The 20,393-nt window shown below is 53.3% G+C and overlaps 4 protein-coding genes across 4 annotated transcripts; 1 reads left to right on the top strand and 3 right to left on the bottom strand.

Annotated features, from left to right (window-relative positions):
- Window positions 1-1,352: 1,352 nt before the first annotated feature.
- On the top strand, window positions 1,353-5,855 carry LOC137909655 (uncharacterized). The gene is made up of 21 exons (XM_068754116.1): window positions 1,353-1,375; window positions 1,447-1,505; window positions 1,594-1,680; window positions 1,751-1,872; window positions 1,956-2,099; window positions 2,201-2,290; window positions 2,377-2,541; window positions 2,746-2,848; window positions 2,932-3,149; window positions 3,224-3,380; window positions 3,463-3,674; window positions 3,757-3,871; window positions 3,979-4,178; window positions 4,264-4,378; window positions 4,444-4,613; window positions 4,683-4,765; window positions 4,850-4,980; window positions 5,057-5,243; window positions 5,401-5,542; window positions 5,622-5,718; window positions 5,785-5,855. The coding sequence occupies exons 1-21, from the start codon at window positions 1,353-1,355 to the stop codon at window positions 5,853-5,855; spliced, it is 2,691 nt and encodes an 896-aa protein (XP_068610217.1).
- A 1,218-nt stretch (window positions 5,856-7,073) lies between these two features.
- Window positions 7,074-11,536, bottom strand: LOC137909656 (uncharacterized). Its single transcript, XM_068754117.1, has 20 exons — window positions 11,517-11,536; window positions 11,373-11,449; window positions 11,207-11,302; window positions 10,994-11,118; window positions 10,490-10,720; window positions 10,190-10,342; window positions 10,028-10,124; window positions 9,742-9,959; window positions 9,515-9,671; window positions 9,235-9,443; window positions 9,024-9,141; window positions 8,747-8,946; window positions 8,569-8,683; window positions 8,329-8,498; window positions 8,139-8,254; window positions 7,883-8,013; window positions 7,625-7,814; window positions 7,409-7,550; window positions 7,203-7,332; window positions 7,074-7,138 (listed from the first exon to the last, which is right to left on the bottom strand). The coding sequence occupies exons 1-20, from the start codon at window positions 11,534-11,536 to the stop codon at window positions 7,074-7,076; spliced, it is 2,760 nt and encodes a 919-aa protein (XP_068610218.1).
- Window positions 11,537-11,865: 329 nt separating this feature from the next.
- On the bottom strand, window positions 11,866-13,044 carry ttc32 (tetratricopeptide repeat domain 32). The gene is made up of 3 exons (XM_068753936.1): window positions 12,903-13,044; window positions 12,607-12,773; window positions 11,866-12,217 (listed from the first exon to the last, which is right to left on the bottom strand). The coding sequence occupies exons 1-3, from the start codon at window positions 13,016-13,018 to the stop codon at window positions 12,090-12,092; spliced, it is 411 nt and encodes a 136-aa protein (XP_068610037.1). The 5' UTR covers window positions 13,019-13,044; the 3' UTR covers window positions 11,866-12,089.
- A 3,403-nt stretch (window positions 13,045-16,447) lies between these two features.
- On the bottom strand, window positions 16,448-19,892 carry laptm4a (lysosomal protein transmembrane 4 alpha). The gene is made up of 7 exons (XM_068753687.1): window positions 19,682-19,892; window positions 18,755-18,875; window positions 18,538-18,614; window positions 17,540-17,662; window positions 17,363-17,458; window positions 17,125-17,223; window positions 16,448-17,030 (listed from the first exon to the last, which is right to left on the bottom strand). Exons 1-7 carry the CDS (start codon window positions 19,808-19,810, stop codon window positions 16,956-16,958), a joined length of 720 nt encoding a protein of 239 aa, XP_068609788.1. The 5' UTR covers window positions 19,811-19,892; the 3' UTR covers window positions 16,448-16,955.
- Window positions 19,893-20,393: the final 501 nt, after the last annotated feature.

Consider the following 20,393-nt stretch of genomic DNA (forward strand, 5'->3'; position numbering starts at 1 on the left):
AAACCCTGATGGTCATTTTCATTTCACACCAGAACCGGATCAAGTCGCGTTCACGTACCTGCGCTTGGAGCCCGTCTTTCCATGAAACAACTTTAATCCGGATGGTTGAGTTCAAAAAGGTGCACGCCCGGGCGGCTATGTGGAGAGGAGGAGGAGGAGGAGTGCGGCTCCTGCAGCCTCCCTGACGGGACAAGAGGAGCAGGAGGCGGGACGGAGGCGCAGCAGCAGGGAGCAGGAGGGGGGGGGGGGGGGCAGGAGGAGGAGATCACAGCCCCCTCCTAATGGCTCTGAATCAGTGACATCATGACGTCGTGAGATTTAAGGCCGCACAGACCGATGACGCAGTGAAACCACGTTAAATCAGTGATGACGCGTCAGCTGCATGAACGCATCCCACCCAAAACATGCTTTTTAATGCACGTTAGGGAGAATAAATAGAATCTATTAGATGTTTGCAATGTAGAAAACAACAACAACAAGAAAACAGGTCAACAGAGTAAACATTAGAAATACCAGACAGCAAATGATCCAACCCAAAACAGTTTATAAAAGCCGTAAAGAAGACTTCACCTTCTGCGGGTGGATCAGGAGCTCCTCTCAGACCAGGTGAGCCTCGTGACCAATCAGTGGGAGGAACACCTGAGCGGAGCTGGAGAGTACGGGAGGGGAAAAGGGACAAACAACACAGGGAGTACAAAAACCTCAGAAAGACATTAATTTAATTTATTAGAGTTAACCTGACGGGATAAAGTCCTGCTGTGAGTACAGCAAGGCTCATTTAATAATGCATCAGTATTGATCAGACAGTAAATCAATGATCCAACATCGATTTTAAACACATTTCCATCTATTATTCACAACGTAATTGAAAAACCTTTTTTTATTTCTTATTATTATATGTGTGCGTGCGTGTGTGTGTGCGTGTGTGTGTGTGTGTGAAGCTGCTTGGACTGAAGGCGGCCGGAGGGAATCGTTCTAATCACACTGACATTCCAAACCAGAGCACTGCTGGCAGGAGAAAACACTTGGATAAGCGGTTGCCCCCCCCCACCGACTCCCAAATGTTCATAATTGACGGCCCAACATTCGATCGGTCCCGATCCGAAGCCAAATCAGTAGCCGTAAAGTCCTAATTTACAGCCGCAGGATTTTAAGTGCAGATCTTTAATATTAAGCGTCTAAATATGAGATGAGTTTGACAGAGATCAAAGGAACGAAGGACGTAATCGCCCCGTCAGCCGTGATGGGATCCACCTGTGTGCTCTTGTACTTGTTGAGCAGGAGCTCCCCTGGAAGCTGGAGTTGATCCTCACTGCATGGAGAAGTGCAGGAACAAGGCGTGTGATTCCGGAATGGGCCGTTTAGCCGGACTGGGGTTCGTTCGGCTTCTCCTCAGACCTCCGGAGTTCTTTCTGGCTGTTTAAAACGTGATTTCCTGTCTTCTAGGTGGCTCTTTCTCCTGACGACGCTCGCAAACACAGAGCCTCAGAAGAGGCCTTCTATCAGTAGGTCTTTTTTATGTTTTTATTGATCCCCGAACACGATCGCGCTGTGATTTTTATGTTTAATGCTAATCTGGATGTTCAATCCCAGAGATCAGCTCCAAATGCCTGGGGAACGTCATGCGTGTGGACGTCGGCCCGCTGGGAGGACGACCTCTGGAGGTCGCCGCCGTCCTCAGTAAGCCGGCGCCTCCTCCCTCTTTACCTCACGTCCTTCATCCATCTGACTGCACCCTCGTCCTCCTCAGACAACTCCTCCACCCTCCTCACGCCGGGCTTGGCCTCCCGGTGCGGCTTCAGCATGAAGGTCGACTGGCCGGGGAACGCCAAGATTTACGCCTCCCTTCAAAATTGCTTTGCTGAAAACACGGTAGCAAGCCCGGAGGCCATGTTCTAAAGCGGGACGGCGAGGCGTGCTGTGATGATGATGATGATGATTCTGTGAGTCCGCAGGGCCATGAGGTTTTCACCACGGCGCTGCTTCTTCGGCTGCCTGGGAGCCGGGCGTCCGAGGACGAGCTGTTCGAGGTGGCCGAGACCTGCCGCTACGCCGCCTGGGCCTCCAGGGAGGTCGTCTGTGACCGCAGCTTCATGGAGGCAAGTGAACGCAGCGCGGCACCCCGGGGTCGGCGGCGTGGCACCCCGGGGTCAGGCTGCTCCGAGTTTATCGTTTCTGCTGTTGCCTCATGTCTATGTAGGTGTCTCTGAAAAGGGCGGCCCCGGGTGATTGCGCCCTCCCCCGACTCCCCGTCCCGGAGGCGGGGGCCGAGTCGTCTCCGCCACTGGACGCTGAGGTTGGAGCTCGTTTGACCGCTTCCTGGTAACATCCTGGTTCTTTTACGCCACGTCTTCTCCTCATCGCGTGCGTTTGCAGGATGGATCCACAATCGCGACGCTCGCGTTCCTCACGCCGGCGGAGGAGACGATGAAGATGATGACGGTGACGGAGGCCCGGAGGAACGGCTACGGGGTCGCGACCTCTGCCGGGAGGCTCCTGCTGAGGTGCCCGACGGCGTCGTCTGAGACCTTCATCCAACATGTGAGAGGCCTTCAGTTTCCGACGCTCAGACAACCGACTCCTTGCTTTCGCTCGCAGCCTGTGATCTGTTTCATTTGGCTCGAGTAATGTGATTACATTGTCTGTAACCCACTTGGCTATTTCATTTCCAGTCTCCAATGTCCCGCGTTTGCGGCGTGAATGTCCGTCCTAACTGTTCGATGTTCCTGCGACTCCGCCCCACAGGTAGCGGGGGTTGCCATGACGGTGCTGAACGCCTCCATCCTGTTCCAAAAGATGTGGCTGGCGACTCGGGTCGAGGCGGCAGCCGCTTGTCCGAGGCTGGAGGGTGAGTGGCGTTTAGCCAAACGGCCGTACTGACCGGGTAAAGGTGGGCACGAGCGCCTGACGCTGCACGCCGTCTGCCGACAGGCAGCGTCTCCTTCACGGCGAGAACCATCACCTGGCTCCTGCCGAGGCGGGTTGACCCTCTGGTTTCGGGACGGTCGGATCTGCTGGAGGTGCACATGGGCGTCGACGGCGGGCGGCTCGAACCTGCAGAGATGGCCGCCAGGCGATACTCGCTGTCTGTCAGCGACGCTCACGTCGTCCTTGAGATCCCCGTTGGGGCCGCCGGCGGCTATTTCAAGGTCGGTGAGCGATGAGCCAATCACACGGGGCCGACGGCGTTCGACTTGCTGTGCGTGTTTTAATGTTTTTGCAGAGTCACGTCCGGGACGGCCGCTACCTCACGACCTACTCCATTGAGCCGATGCTGGAGCTGCTCTGGACCGAAGACGGCTCTAGCGAGGACACCAGATACAAAGTCCTCCTCCCGATCACGACGCCGCTGCTGTCCGGACGTCTGCAGGTCACCGACCGTACGTAAGCGGTTTCGCTCCACGCTGTGGATTTTGGAACGCGCTCCGACTCGCCTTCGTTCCTTTGTTGTCCGATCCGCAGACACGGTTCCCGAGGAGCGGCTGTTCAAGGTCCTGTTCGGGCCCTTCGTGTCTGACGTGGTTCTCGTCAACGTCTCCTTCCCCTCTGCGGTTTTGTCCGTGTCGGGCTGCAACGCCAGAGGCTTTAACGTTCTGGAACGCATGTCCCCCGACGGCAGCTCCAAGGTCTTCACGCTTGAAGTCCCCTTTGCGGACGGCGTCGTTCTGCAGACGGTCGGTTTTCCGGACTCGGAACGAATGCTGTTATTCTCTATCCCAGTCCCCGGCTGCTAATCCCTCCCGATTTTCCCAACAGGAAGAAACGGGAACGACCGTCTACTCTCTCCGCCTCACGTTCGGCCTGGTGGTTCTACCGGAATATGCTCCGTTTTCTCACGCTGCTCACCTGGAAGCGACGTTAGTCGGCGAGGGTATGCATGCGGGATGATTTTTGTCCTCTCGAGTTAAAGGGCGTGGCCTTGACGATGAACCAAAAACTAAATTTCTACAAACGTGCATTTCTCTTCTGCCTCTGAAGTCCCTCCTTCGGTTTCCGGCGACTGCGACGATCAGAACTTCTACATCCTGGTGAAACACGGGAGCCGCGGATCCAACTTTGAGATCGTGGTGGGAAAACGAGCGCTGACCCCGGGTCTGGCTCGGCTGTACGCCGTCACGGAGAACGGAACGCACTCGGGCTTCGCCGTGCCGTTTCCGTCGCCCGACGTTGCATTCGAGGTCTATTTTCTTAACCCGAAGGATTTATCCGGATGCCGCTTCCGTCAGAATTCATCCTGTTGGTTTGTACGTCTGACCTCCTCAGGCTATTCAGGGCTCGTCCATCAAGGCCAGACTGGACGTGGTTCTGAGGAGTCCAGAGAGCAACGGATCCATCCAACAGTTCTCCCTGAGCTGCAACTTCCTCTCGGCGCTGACAGGTTTGTGCGCGGGAATGAGACCTTTCTCTCGCCCCGTGTCCTGACGCCTCGCCCCGGCCTTTCAGAGTGTCACCCCAACGGGACCATGACCGCGCTGGCTGTGAAACTGGAATCGGTTCCCAGTCTGAGCCCCAGTCGGCTCACCCTCAGAGACCCGGCCTGCGGTCCCTCCTCCAGCGACGACCGCTTCGCTTATTTTGTCTTCACCGGGAGTTCCTGCGGGACGACCCGAAAGGTACCGCGCGCCCGGAACGCTGAGATGAGAAGTCGAAACGGTTACATTCACGGTTCATTCCCTTCAAAGTTCCTGTCCACTGCGATGGTGTACGAGAACGAGATCTCTCTGCCGGACGAGCTCCAAACGGAGTCGGATGAGCCGGAATACGAGTGAGAGACGGACCTAGACCTCATTTAGTCCTCGCTGTCCAGCGTGGACTTTTACGCCCGTCTCCGTTTGTGTCTCGCCCTCAGGTTGAAAGTCTCCTGCTTTTACCAAATCAACGGAACTCGGGCCGTGAGCTTCCGCCCCAGACACGGCCGGAGCGACCCGGTCGCTGGGAACGGGAAAGGGAAGCTGCAAGTCACAATGAGACTCGCTCTGGGTGAGACGTCCTGGACGCATGCCGTGTTACCGACGCCACGGGGCGTTCCTTAACGTTGCCTACTCTCTTCTGCTAGACGGCTCCTACAGCGCGTTTCACAGCGCCGAGGATTACCCCGTAGCGACGGTCCTCCGGCAGCCGCTCCATTTCGAGGTGGAACTGAAGTCTGGGAATCCCAGAGTGTCTCTGGAGCTGGAGAAGTGCTGGGCGACGTTTGGAGAAGATGGGGCGTCCCGACCCAGATGGAACCTCATCATAAACGGGTAACGTCCTTACGTCGGTCTGGTTCTTCGCGGTGGAACGGCTGTTGATGAGGCAGGAATGGGATGTCGTTCCCGGGAGAAGAGATCCAGTCTGCTGCGTAAAATGAGGCCCGGAGAATCATTTAGATGAATCTAACGGGTTCTGGTTGAATCCCAGCTGTGTAAACCCGGTGGACCTGTACCAGGTGGCGCTCCATCCTGTGGAGGTTGACGCCAGAGTCCAACTTCCGTCTCACTTCAGACGTTTTGAGGTCCGGATGGTTGCCTTGGCTGAGGGCCGAGACGACCCGCGTCACCAGGTAAGGTCAGCCTTTGTTGTTTATTGATTCGCCTTAGAGGCATCGAGATGCAAGTCATGGATCTTCGACTTTGCTGCAGCTCCGCATCCACTGCGAGGTGGTGATCTGTGACGACAGGAATCGGATGGGTGGAGCTTGTAGGAAGGATTGTTCCAACCAGGAGAGCCCGATGAAAGGTACGGCTTCTTCTGTGGTCCGGCTAACGACTGTTCCAAATAAAGGCTGGTTCTCCTTCTCCACAGGTCGGAGACGCGCCGCTCCAGACGGCCACACCTTCAGATTCGTGTCATCGGGAGCCATGATGATCAAATAAAGCTTTTTCCTTTGAGAATCAGAATCCGGTTTTGTCTTTTCAATGACCGGAGGATTTGAATTTCAGACGTCTGTCTTGATGACTCATCAGTTTACAGCTAAAGTGATTGCTTCAGTGGTTTCCGTCTGGGTTATTGATTACATGCTTCAGCCAATCAGTCATTAAACGTGGTCTGGATGGTAACACTGGGGGTGTCAGACCTTGAATGTTAAGTCGTGGGCTGCTCAACTCATTCATGGTCGAGCCTGGGAGATGACCCTCATCCTGGAACGCCATTGAAAAGATCCACAGCATGAATGAATAGAGCAGGAATATGAAGTTACCCACAAAACAAAGCATCGGATCACAAGGAACCTAAATCTATGATCTGGTCTGTTCAGGTCTTTAGAATGTTAACTTTTGTTCTGCACCCGGCAGAGTCAGGACACTTCATTAATCAGAGGGAAACTCCATCAGCAATGGAGGCCATGTATTAAATTTAATACATTGAATTCCTGAGGTATCAGTTCCAAACAGAGCAGCCTGCTGCTCAGTTTAACTCACTTCATGAAGCAGCGCCAAACATTAGAATCAAAGTCTCCGGGGACCTCAGTCACTTTAACCAACAATTGTCCCATTTTTATATTCTGTAACCATGAAGAGACTTATTCACAGAAAGCACTTTCACTAATGATCTCTCCTGGATCTAGATCCATAGTTTTCAGAGATGCAACAAATTAATTTCCCCAGTACAAAGTCCAGCATCTCGGCGAAGGCAGCAGAAACAGAACCTCCTTTGTGGAGGCAGAGATCACCGAGTGAAAGATTTACCCCGATTTAAACTGGATCCGTTTCCTCCGGTATTAAAACAAAGCCGTCGATGCGGAATCGACTCGGCAAGACGTGTGTTAGCGCTAACATTAAATGCAAAGCAGCCCGGAACACAAGCGCATCGCATTTTTGGACGACTCTTGATATCCACAGTCCAGATGGGCGTGTCTGCGCCAAAGTTAACAAACATTGGCCAATAATCAACCGAGATATTGATGAACAAATTTTCAAGCGCCAATTTTTTCTGTCACCCAACATCAAAATCATCAGACAAACACATGAACTCCTTTAGATTAACTCATCTTCCTCAAAGAGGAAGACGACACCGAATGCTCATCAACTTGATGTGAAGCAGGAGGAAGGAACACAGGTGGGCAGGAAATATTAAGAAACCGTTTATTCAGAGCTCTAATTATTCAGGTGAAGGGGTCCGAAGGACATCTGCCGCTGGAGGGTGGGGTCCACACGTTGCTCTGGAAACGAGAATCATTAGCACAGCGGTTTAATAAAACAGCCCATGCTTTTATTTTCCCTCACCTCTCAGTACTCCTCCCTTCGTCTCCTGTCTGGCGGCGCCGCCCCCTGCAGCACCAACGCACCGGCCTCGGCAGACGCCGTCGGCTTGGTTTCCCTCGTCACAAATCACGGCGTCACAGTGGACGTGGATCTGCAGACAGGAGGACGTCATTGAGCAGATGCCGTTGTCCCAGGCGGCAACACACCTGCGCTACACGGGTCGTCACCTCGTCTTCCAGAACCTCTTCGTCTCTCGTGAAGGCGAAGGTCTTTATGGAGAAGCGTTTGACGTGCGACTTGATCAAAGCGCTGGAGTCGCCCTCAACAGGATGGAAGACGGTCAAAGCTTTGTCCTCGCGGTTCTCACAGCTAGCGAAGGAAGAACATTAGAACCAAGCCCATTTCAAACGCAACCTGGACGTTTGGACTAAACGGTGCGTTACTTGTCCACAATGAGGTCCCATCTGGGCAGCGAAGTCCTCTCCTCGTGAAGGGTGGCCCAACAGTTCTCCAACGCCAGTTCCAGCTGGGGGTCCGCGGACGCCACCAAGGCCACCTCAAAGTACAGGGGCTGCCTCAGATAGGTCGCCACCGGGTAGTCCTCTGGTTCGTAGAAGAGCTCGTACGACGAATCTAGAAGGAGCGTCTTGGTGAAAAGCACCTCAATGAGGTTCAATGCCCAATCCAGAGGGGGGCCTCACCCTTGGCGAGCCTCATCCGCACCATCAGCCTCCCCGAGCCGATCTCCGCTGCGGGCTCGCTGACCCTCGGTTGGTAGTTGAAGGAGACGGCTCCGGTCTCGTTGACCACGTAGATGCAGGAAACGGTTTGTCTAGGAAGGAGAGATTAGAATGGAGTGAAGGTGCAGCCATGTTCAAACGGCTCCGGGAGCCGCTCTGCAGGACTGATGCTCAGCCGGACCAATTCAAGGTTGACTGAATCGCCCCCCCCCCACACCTGTAATCGGGGTCCTTCGGCGATGTGTGCGCTGCGCCGTTGTCGTGGCGGAACAGTCCTTCGTGATTGTAATGAAGGCTGATCTCATTCTCATACAGCATGTAGTGGTCGAAGAACTAAAAAGGAACGGAGTTAAACCTCAAACAAAAAGGCAAAGACACAGAATTTCTATACGGGACGATAAACACACCGTTCTTGTGGTCCCACAGGAGTCGACGCTGAAAGAGAACTGCGCAAAGCGATCGTCGCTGAGCGCCGGTCTGCAGGACTTGTCCCTTAACGTCAACCAACTCGGGATGAGATTCGGCACCGACTCCAACTTGACCGCTATGGCGGTCATCGTCCCATTGGGGTAGCAACCTGACGAAGTGGAAGCAAAGGCTCAGGAGAGGGCGCCTCCCGTTGGTGTCGGACAGTAGAGCGTACGTACTGGTCGTTATCAGCGGGAAGAAGCAGGCCAGGTAGAAGTCCGCCAGCACCCAGTCGTTTTTGGGATTGAACAGAAGCAGGTCAAGTCTTGCTCTGACTGAATCTGTGGTAATAAACTGTGGAACAAAGTTTAGTTAGCCTCCGGGGGGATTTCAGGGGGCAGCTTGGATTCTGCATACCTCAAAGACTGTGCCCGGGGCATCGTACGGAACTACGAGGCTGAAGTTCGTGCCGTTTTGCAGGAGACCGTATTCCTTAGACACCTCAGGCGTCAGCCGACGAGGTCCCACCATGGTGTGGAAGTTACCGCCCTGATTACCGGAGTCGACACTGACGTAGAACCGGTTCTGGTCACAGGTGCCACTGATGGTGGGCAGCACTAAAAGCAGAGCGGGTATGCCTGACTGTCTGAGGCAACTGGGCATCGCGGCGTGAGGAACGGAACCCAGAACTGACCGACATCCTGCGAAGAAGCCTGAATCTCCACTGGGTGGGCAAACGGAGTCTCTTCAGGGAGGGCGACAAACCCAAAGATCAGGGAGAGGTTGTAGATCGTGACCAAGGGCTCAAGATTCTAGAGACAAACCAACGAGGTCAGATCCCCGACGACGAGCATGGACGTACAGTCTAGGTATTAAAACCCCCTCCAGTATTTAAAATGTCTTACATGCTTGGAGACAACGTCAGCTTCGAAGCGCACTTGCAGAGAGAAGCTCTTGGATCCGTTGAGGAAGATGTGTTCCCGGACGGCGAATCCTTTGGCGATGGACTCCGCCACAGTGAGAACCCCGGTGGAGAACGTGATGTTCCTCAGCGCCACATCCTGAAGGAAAGTTCCCACGTGGACGCGGAACAACCTGTCGTCCGCGGCGGTATCTGAAGGGCAGAGGGGCAGCTAGTCGCGCAGAAGCCTGTGCATCCGGGGCCTCTTCCGAGACGGGCCTTACCGTCTTTGATGCGAGGAGGCCGAGGCATCAGCGGGGTGGTGATGGGAAACAGAACCTTGAATCTGAGGTCATCGTGGCCGGTCTCTTTCCGCCACAGTACCTCGAGCATGGGCTCCAACGTGTACGTGATGTGGTACTGGTAATCCGGTGCATGGCTCTGCAATCACCCACGACGCGTTAGAACACGGAAACGGACCAGCGCCCGGAGAATCTCAACGCCTCCCAACCTTGTAGTACCCATCGGGTGACCCGACCGGCATCTCGAGGACGATGTGGAAGTCCGTGGTGGCTAGCGTGTACCCCCGCTTGGCCATCTGAGACCTATCCAGCCTCTTCCCGTTGATGCCCATGTGCATTTCTGCTATCCTAAAGCTGTCGTCAATCAGAGGCGTCACGCGGCGCGGGACGTGCCAGGAGACGACATCCTCGGTGAAGAGGACGCCACCTGTCGATGGTAGAGTCACCTCTGACTTGAACACGCACCAGTTACTGTAAGAACGACCCTAGACTCACCGACGGGGCACGCAGCCGCCATCTTGACCAGACTCATGCCATGCGGCGTCGTGTGGTACAGGATCACCTTAAAAACCTCCATGGGGATTCCAGCCACCTGAGCAGAAGGACGGTTACCGACGAGTAGGGAGAAGCAGGACGGAAGGGACGAGGGTCACTCACGTTCTCAGAGCGAGTCTCTGCCGTATTATACGGGCTCCTCATAACCAGACGCCGCGAGGTGGACACGACGCTGTAGCCAGCTTGCTCCGCCTCCTTCAGCACCATCGACACCGGTTCCGGGGTGTCAAACGTCACTTTCCAGATACCAGAGGTCTATTAAAGAGAAAGCCTGGTCCGTCACGCCTCAAGGGAATATTCAGCGCCACGAGAAGTTTGGATACTCACGTCCGTAACGGCGTTGGTTCCCAAGTTGCCATCCAAAGGGGCTTTAGCGGCACCCTGGGTCTGAGGTGAGGCCACGAATTTTGACACCTGAAACAGAGCATCAAGTTGAATTTTCTCACCCACAGAGGCACTAAAGCGGCACCCCGGGCAAACGCCACCTACCTCCATGTAGTTCCGGTCGCAGAGGATCTCCGTGGAGGCCCAGCGGCTGTAGCTGCACGTCTTCCTCACGTCGCGACTGACCACGTCAGGCGAACTCCGGCTGTACAGTTTGAGTCTCAGGCCGACGTCGAATGTCGTATCGTCCTATGAGATCGTTCGACTCGTTTAGAAATCACCGGCGCAGCGCTTCCTGCCTCGATGGCGCCGAGCTTTGATGTCAGAGGCTCAAGTTTAATCTCCACCTCCGGACCGCACTTGCATTTCTAGACCGTTGAAACTGAGTGAATTGTCACACTCATTTCACAGCTCAATAAAAATAGAGAGGAAAGTAAATGTCAAGACTCTAAAGATCAACCAACGCCTGGATGCAGGTAAGAACCAGGTGCTGCAATAACGCCCTGAGCCCACTCCACGTACTTGATTGTCCACGAAGCAGGCCATCAGGGACGCGTAGATTCTGACGTCACCCCACGGGTCGGACTCCATGCTGTATCCGCACTGGGCGGCCAAGGTGGGGGTCAAGAAGACGAGCCGGGAGCCATCTGGAGGGGGACGAGAGGACACACACACACACACATGACCTCTGCCACCGACCCACCCCGCCCACCGTGGGAAGACGCTTCCACTCACTGAACGCTTCCACCTGCAGCTCGTTCCCCGCGGCCAGCGCCTCGTCCCACGACAGCCTCATCAGGTTCCCCGCGCAGTCGGCCCTGAACGCGCCGCCTGAGGAAGACGCGCCCGTGAGAAGATAAACGGCGGCACCGGAGCGGTTTACGCGGCGGCGGCGGCTTACTTGACCGAGGATCGAGGTCCGCGTTCGGCCACGCTCGACTCGACGCGATCACCGCAGCCATCACGCTCCACAGCAGGCTTTGAACGGAGAGCCGGTTTAAGAATCGCCGAAGATGAAAGGCGTAGAAACTGAACGCGAACTTACGCGCTCCGAAGCCACCGCATGTCGCCGCCTGAAGTCAGTCCGGGGGGGCCAAAGATCAAGCAGCGGAATCCAGTCACTCCCTGGGGGGGGTCGCCTATCAACGCTGAGCATCCATCAGCTGTTTTATAAAGATCAATCAGCGCGACGCACAGGTGCGGCGCATGAGCGAGGCCCCGCCCACTTCTCCACATGGGCAATAAACACAAATCAGCTGTGTGAGGAAAATCATTTATTCATTGGTTACAAAAAATAGTGTCTGGCACTTCCCCCTTTCAGCTGAGATCACGTGGTCACCCACTTTCTTTTTTTCCTCATATTTGTGAATAAAACAATTTCCTGTTTGTGACTTTATTTTGCAATCTCAGATGTATTGATTTGTGAGCTCATGATGGCTGCTTTCCTGGATAGACCTTCACGGTTCAATCTTTAAATCACAAAACTGTTTATCTTCACGAAAGCTGCACTGAAATCTAATCAGACAGACTCCACATCTTTTCTTCAGCATGATTTTATTCAGCATGATTTTCTTCAGTATGATTTTATTCAGCATGATTTTATTCAGTATGATTTTATTCAGTATCCCCTGTTTGTCTTGTGCTGCTGGTCCAGAATCGTCTGTTTCAGGCTCACTTTGGCATCTTCAAAGTCTGGATTGAGCTTTAAGGCTCGCTGGAAGTCAACCTTGGCATCGTCAAAGAAACCTGCAAGAAAGAAAGCAAGAAACATTCAAACATCATCTGTGTAAGGTGCTGTCAAACCTGCGTCCTGGGGAGCACAGCGCCATCTAGTGTGTTGGGAGAGAACACACAATCTTGGCTCTAAAATCAATCCACTGAATCAAGGCTTGATTTTAATCCTGGGTCTGAGCTGTAATAAAAGCTACGTGGCAACCGTGTGAGCAGATATCAGATTACAAAACAAGTATATCGTTGAATCGGGTAGAAAGAGCGAAAGATTCGTTGGATTCGATCTCGCTTTAATCGCGTACAGCACCCAATAAATCCAGGAAACTCCGTCAAAACATCCTCGTTCCAATGAGACATTAGTTGAAATGAACTTGTCTTGACTAAATCCAGTTTACCAGCCTCACCGAGTCGATAGCGGATGAGTCCCCTGTTGTAGAAAGGCGTCTCAAACCGGCTGTCAGTCTGTATGGCGGAAGCGCAGTCCTCCATCGCGTCACAGAAGTCCACCCGCAGATACTTGATCTGTCCGCGGTTGTTGTACGCAGTGGCCAAATCGCTCGCCTCGCAGCCCCTGTGGAAACCGGACACTTAAAAAAATAATGTCTATGAAATGTAAGTGACAAAAACAATTAGCTCACAATTAGCGAACCGGCTCCGGTGGCTGCGGCGCTGATATAAATATAAATAAGACTGACGGCACCTGGACTGGAGGCAGGATGAGATAAATGTCGAATAAAGTTCCTCTGCGTCTCTAAAATTATGCTTTTTAAACTCGGAGTGAGCTCTTTCAAGTATTTGGGAACTACCTTCCGCCATTGAATTCAAGGCCGGATGTTTATTTAATTTTTGCGGAAGTGACGTCAAGGAAATGAACGCCCAATTGCGTTTTACTTTGTTTTAGGTGGGCGGGGCTTCCTTTGAGCAGATTAAATAGAGTAATAATATTGGGGGGGGAAATAGCGACATGGATATTAATAAATATAATAAAAAAAACATTTTTATACACACCACTTATTATCGGTACACGCTGTATATAATATATAGTTTTATTTTGTGGAACAATGCTCTATTTTTCCTGCAGTAAATGCAGAAAACAATAAATTCTTGCATTAACATAATTTCGGATATGGCGTTTCCATAGTAGAGGAAAATGTTTGATTATCTTTTCTGACGCGCATAAGTATCTTTTTTTAACAGCAGGTGGCACACTTGACTCAGCTCTCTTTAAAACGAGACAATGACGTCATCCGCGCAAAGTGGTTACATTAGGTGCAATGAATAAAAGTTATGTCTGGGAATAATGATGAGGATTAAAGTTTGCATCTGTGATTTACGATGTGGAGGTGGCGTTACTGTGATAATGCCGCTGTATGTGAGTGTTTTTCATTCTAAAGTCAGGACAACATGTTTGCTGCAGCAAATAAGCCGTGGGTGTGATTCCCTTTCATCTACGGTGACGTCACCTCTTTGCCCGCCTGATGGCAAACAGACATAAAACAGCTGTCTGCTGCAAGGGAGGATGGAGCGGCTCGGAACCAGACACCGTGTTGACTCTTCACTTTCACAGGCCGGGCGCGCTGGCATCGCCGTGGGTGTAAAAGAGCCACGATGGAGGACGGAGAGACAAATAGACCCTGATGGCAATTCATCAAAGGAACAGCTGATTTCATGCAGCTTCATCTTTTATGTTTAAAGAATGAATGTGTGTTTTATTTTGTAAGAAGGGTCAGATGAATTAAGGCAATAATGTTAGCAGAAACGTCAGAGTTTATCTTTCTGAACCGACCCAGACACATATAATAATAACTCAAAAGTTTAATTTGGCCTAAAGTGTAATTCAAGTCTAAAATATTCCCTTTCATTTTATTGAATCAGGTCAATATGAAGGGTTTGAAATCAACTTTATTCACGATGCTGGAATAAAAAGATTCTATTAATCAAATAAAAGTGATTCAGTTCAGACAAAGTAACTTTGTACCAACATAACACGAAACACATGCATTAAACACAATACTGCATATAATACAGGACGATTGGCATCAATCCTGCTTGTTTTGATAATGAATCACACTCTTCATCCAGGAGGAGTTTTTCCCAGGTGGGAACCAGAGAGATATTTTCTGGTGGATCGCAGCTTCTGTCCGTGAAGCAGCCGTCTGCAGAGAGCAAAAAAACAAGAGGTCAAACCAAACAGTGATGGGTGGAAAGAATAAAACCCACCTACCGCTGCGCCCGGCTTTAAAATCGTTCCACCGTGTTCTCCAGGCGCTCGATCCTCCCAGACAGACCGGAGAGTGAGTCAGTCAAGGAAACGCCGCCACAGGCGAGATCAGACCTGCTGAATTTATTAAACACAGAGGGCATTCCATCTGAAACCACAGAAAGGATATGCCTGGCCGCCAGCTGCTGGATGGCGGCCTGCGCCTGCTTCTGGAACGCCAGCCTGGCTTCACATGTGCAGGGATCCCCCACCTTCGCCTCTTCAGGCCAGAGAAAGCAACGTTTCACATCGGTGCAGGGAGCGGCGAGAGCACGGGGAAAGCGCTTACCTTTCGGGGAACACGTTCTCTTGTCCGGGTTCAAGGCGTGACCCTTCCTGCACCTGCAGGAGTAGGAGGCGTTGCTGCCGACACACACGTGTTCGCAGCCGTGTCCCGCGGCGCAGGGGTCACGACCTGGAGGGAGCCGGGGTCAAGGGAGTCAAGATGATAATTTGTCTCCCTTATAAACTAAGCTTTATATTTTGTATGATCTAATATAAATCATGAGAGAGTCGGTAAGGAATCTATAATCATTATTGTTTTCTGTTTTTAAATAAATACAAACAAATAAACAGACAGAGCGGAAGAATTAAACCTCTCAGGTAATATTCTACCTGTCTCCCCAGCACTGAGGGCGGGTAGCATCAAGGGGGCGGTGACCTGCAGCGTCGGCTCCGGTGGGACCGGGACCGGATCTTGTGTCGTTGGCACTGTTGGGCATGGACCTTTCATTTTGTGAGCGAACGGGCCTTGCAGAACCGCCGGGTCTTTGAATGTGTGGAAATGGGCCGGCGTGAGGACCGAGGGCCGGCGGTAAATCACCGGGGGATACGGTGCCGGTGGGGGGATCCAGGGTGTCGGGTGGCGGTAGAGAAATCCTCCCCTGTACGTGTAGTCACGCTTCTGGACTACAGCCCCCACAAAGGAAAGGGACAGACAACGTTAGCAGGAAAGTTGTGAAGGATCCCAAAAAAAGGGGGGGGGGGGGCAGCAATATGGGATTATTTAATCCCTTGTGAAACACCCAGGCAGGATTTTCAGATTTCATGGCAAAAGTGGAATCTGCTTAAAATCCTTAAAATGATAAGAACAAATAATAATTTAGAGATTCCAAGAAGTTCCAAATGCGCATTTTGGTACTGACTAAAAGTCTTATAAATAAAACAGGAAACATAATAATTATTATCTCCAGCGCTGCTGTTACTTTAAATGTTTTTATTAAACCTACTTGCTGGATTCAGGATCCTGAAGGGCGGCCGGACGTTACTTCTGGTCTGAGGGGCCCCCCCGTGGCCGTGGAACGTGGACCGAGCTCCGGACAGCAGCAGCAGCAGCAGCGAGGCCCCGGGCAGGAGGCTCCAGAGGGAAGGCTTCATCACGTCCGCACGCAGGGAGTTGGTCCTCCGGTGGTCTGCTGCTCCGGGCCCTCCCGGTGTGAAGAGCGTCTCGGTCCAACGCGTCAGACAGGCCGCCCAGTCCAGAGGAGGGGCATGGACATGGACCCCCCCACCCCCAGGTGGCATGTAAATATTTATCCCGGGCTGTAGACGGTTCTACAGGTCATGGGTTCAACCGAGACCGCAGCCCGGCATGAAATAATAAGGACTCCAAGGGACGTAAATAAAGGGACGTCATTTGTTTGTAGTTTTAATCGGACTGTCTTGTCCCACTTTGGTGAAAACGTAACACAAATAAAGTGATTTGAAATACCCAAGAGAACAAAGTGATTAAAGATGCCGTCTGCAGCTGCCGCTGGGGTGACATAGTGGTTATAATGCATTATAACTGCTTATAATGCATTATAACCTGAGTCGACGGCTAGTTCTTAAGCAATGAATGCGTCTCTATAGAGCTTCATAGTAATTCATGCATGCTGCACCCTTCTGCAGTCGATTATAGACTATTATTGATAGATGTACGGTAGGTAAAGGTAAGATGGCAACGCTAAGGAACAGACGGTAGTCATGACAACACAAATGTTCTGAGAACTTTTATTGAGGTCAAAGGTTCAGGATAAAATCATATTAGCAGTAATGAAAAGTGCTGATAAGCATGCAACTACTCATGTTCACAAGACTAGCCGTGGGCTCCGGGTGGGGGGGGGGGCAACAGAAGCACAGCAAAGCTAAATAAATAAGAGCCGGAATAGTCAAGATCTTCATGGGGGGGGGTAACAAGTCAACGATAAAAGCGTCGACACGTCAAATATCAATTCACAGACAGGATGGTGCTGGATCATTTTCACGTGTCCTTTGAACTATGACATAAAAAAGGCTGGGGGGGAGGAGGGGGGGGGCTGGTAGCTTCTGTCCTTTCATCCGTTTATTCATATTCCAGTCGTTCTTCTCGCTCATCCCCGGGACGCTCCGTACAAACAGACGGGTCAGGGTGGGGCGTTTTCAGTGGTCTTACACAAACAGTGGGCCAGACAGAGGGGGGGGGGGCATGTGTGTGTGTGTGTGTGTGTGTGTGTGTGGCAACAGGGCTGGTGTTCAGGCTGGCATGTAAGGGGGAGGCGGCTCCTTCTCTGGCATCTTCATTGCCATCTCATAAGTGGGGAGGATGTACTGGGAAAGAGAGGAGGGGACCAGTCACTGCGGGGGCGAAGCGCCACCTGCTGGCTCAGAGTCAACATGACAACATGGTGTGGGCGCGTCTTACCTGGGGAGGGGTGTCGTAGGCGGGGTAGACGGCGATCTCTGGCGTGTTCCTGTTGTTGATGTACTTGTAGCAGTTCCACACGCAGTTGATCAAGTAAGCCTGGAACGCCGGGAGAGACCAAAGGAGAGAGAGAGAGAGAGAGAGAGAGAGAGAGAGAGAGGGGACAGCTTCCAGCAGCTCGTCCCGAAGGACGGAAACCGAAACGCTAATGGACACACGGCCTTCGAGGGGACTTCACCTTGAGGATGATGAGGAAGGCGAAGAAGACCAGCACAAAGAGCAGCAGGCAGCTGGAGTCCATAGAGAGGAGGTTGTCCTTGTACGGGAAGTCCGGCTGAGGAAGAGGAAGAGGAAGAGGAAGAGGAAGAGGAAGCCACGCGAGTCAACATCAACACAAAGTCCCGTTGGTACCGACCATCTGGTCCAGGTAGTCCTTGATCCTCGGCAGGTAGGTGAGGGAGCTGATCGCCACCAGGCAGCTCAGAGCGAAGTCGAACAGCTGATAGCAGAAGAACGGGATGAGCCAGCCGTCCCGGTGCTGAGGAGAGCGAGGAGACGCGGGGTGAGGGAACCGGACCGGCGGGGTGAGGGAACCGGACCGGCGCGGTGAGGGAACGGACCGGCAGGGTGAGGGAACCGGACCGGCGAGGGAACTGGACCGGCGGGGTGAGGGGACCGGACCGGCGTGGTGAGGGAACTGGACCGGCGGGGTGAGGGAACGGACCGGCGGGGTGAGGGAACCGGACCGGCGCGGTGAGGGAACGGACCGGCGGGGTGAGGGGACCGGACCGGCGCGGTGAGGGAACGGACCGGCGCGGTGAGGGAACCGGACCGGCGCGGTGAGGGAACGGACCGGCGGGGTGAGGGAACCGGACCGGCGTGGTGAGGGAACGGACCGGCAGGGTGAGGGAACCGGACCGGCGGGGTGAGGGAACCGGACCGGCGGGGTGAGGGGACCGGACCGGCGTGGTGAGGGAACGGACCGGCGGGGTGAGGGAACGGACCGGCGGGGTGAGGGAACCGGACCGGCGGGGTGAGGGAACCGGACCGGCGCGGTGAGGGAACCGGACCGGCGCGGTGAGGGAACCGGACCGGCGAGGGAACCGGACCGGCGGGGTGAGGGAACCGGACCGGCGGGGTGAGGGGACCGGACCGGCGAGGGAACCGGACCGGCGGGGTGAGGGAACCGGACCGGCGGGGTGAGGGAACCGGACCGGCGCGGTGAGGGAACCGGACCGGCGGGGTGAGGGAACCGGACCGGCGGGGTGAGGGGACCGGACCGGCGTTTAAATGACGTCGTCTTCAACCCGGACGTCCGGCGCCGCTTTAAATGCTCCTCGCGGAAGAGGCTTAAACAAAGCGGACGCACCGAACGAGAGGCGGAAAAAGGCTCCGCCCCCAGCGCACACTTACAGCGATGGCGCCGTACACCATCATGGCGCTGATGGTGAGCATCAGCAGAGAGATGGCGAATCCCACGCAGGCGTTCTCTGCAGGAGAAAGAAAAACACGCGAGCTAAAGAGCAGAGGAGGAAGACGAAAAGGAGCCTGCTGGAGTTAAACGGCGTGAGCTTCAAACGGCGCCGATTTAACGGCGTGAGCTTCAAACGGCGCCGATTTAACGGCTCACCCGACATCCTGTCCGAGGCGAAGTAATGGTCGATGACCTCGTACTGCAGGTCGATGGTGGGGACGTTCTCCGGGTGCGTCACGGCCACCGTCAGCAAGATGCCCATCAGCAGGTTGACCACCTGGAGAGGAGAAGCTTTTAGAACCGCCTCAGCAAACCAGCGCAGCGCCACCTGCTGTACCGGAGTGTAGATGCTGCTGAGGTGAACATTTGCTTGAAACGGTTTGTCAAAGATTACAACGATCAGTGGAAACGTCGTAACGCGTTTGGCTTGTTTATGGCGCACTTTACGAGACACCTCTGAGGCCTGGAGCTTAAACAAACACGCAGTAAAAAATGTCCGACCTGTCGAACTTGTTCTACCAGGTCAAACTGGAACTCATTAAAATCGTCCGTGCGGGTTCGGATCGACCCGGATGTCTTGTTTTGTGGGGCTAAAACCAACAGACGTGCTGCGACAGCTTTAAAACACAAGACGACAGAAATGCAAACGCAACCAGACCCTCGAGTCCCCCCCTTTAGCCCCCTTTAGCCCCCTAGCAGCACTTAGCTGCCCCCGGTTGACCCGGATGTTCTTCACACCGTGGACGGAGAAGACACGCACGGCTCACGTCGTTTGCGCGTGAAACACGGTGCAGCTGGCAAAACAGCGGATTCAATGTGAACGCTGAAATCTGGAGCGCGGCGAACGATGGCTAGCGGCCGGCTAGCTCGAAATGCGTCAAGCGTCAACGCAATGTCCCGAAGCTAAATGTCAACGTAGCTATAAAAAAACGCAATGATAATACATAATTATAATCCCTACGATAAATTCCGCACACAGTCCGGCTGACGCTGGTTATGTAACTTTCCGCACAAGCGAACTTGACGCTGCAGTCAAAGGCTAGCTAGCGTTAGCCTGCTGGTAGCATCAACCATTTTACGCACCATGTACCAGGTTCCGAGGATGATCGTCCCCGTCCGGACATGGCAACAACCACAACACCTGGTGGAGTAAAACCTGTCCCGGCTGGGCTTAAAATGAGGCATGTCCTCCACGATGGTCGGAAAAAACATCTGGAAGTGTCACCGCGGCCGAGAAGACGCTTAGCATCGGAGGCTAATCGATCCAGCACGGAGGAACGCCCACCGCCACTTCCCTGACGACCTGCGGATAATAACAAACCAGACGGAAGCGGAAGAGGCGTGGCCGGGATTATCTTTGACAGACAGGATGGTAAACCAATAGAGATGAAGAACACAGACGTCCAACCAATGAGGATCAGTTGAGGAGGGGCGAAATGCTAATTTCAACGAGTTCCGTCTAATTCAGCAAGTCCACTGTAAAAAATAAGGAGAAAATGGCTTTATTAATCCGAATAGTAAGAATAATTAAGCGTTTAAGGCCCTCGTTGTGTTTCACTCTAGTTGCTGTGCAACTTATGTTGTCCTTTTCCTCTTCTCAGTACCTGCGCTGGTGCTTTGATTGCAGGTCAAACCGAAACCCCGCCCACCAACAAAAGGACCGTTACGCCAGATGTGTTCACGCAAGGTAAATGGAAATTACGTTTTACTGTTGACTCCATGGATGTGAACGGACAGTCGACGCAAAGCAGCACCGTGACCTCCGACCTCCTTCGTGTGCTTAATCAAGTCAAAA

Source organism: Brachionichthys hirsutus, chromosome 20 (assembly GCF_040956055.1).
Source record: "Brachionichthys hirsutus isolate HB-005 chromosome 20, CSIRO-AGI_Bhir_v1, whole genome shotgun sequence".
Taxonomy (NCBI): Eukaryota; Metazoa; Chordata; class Actinopteri; order Lophiiformes; family Brachionichthyidae; genus Brachionichthys; species Brachionichthys hirsutus.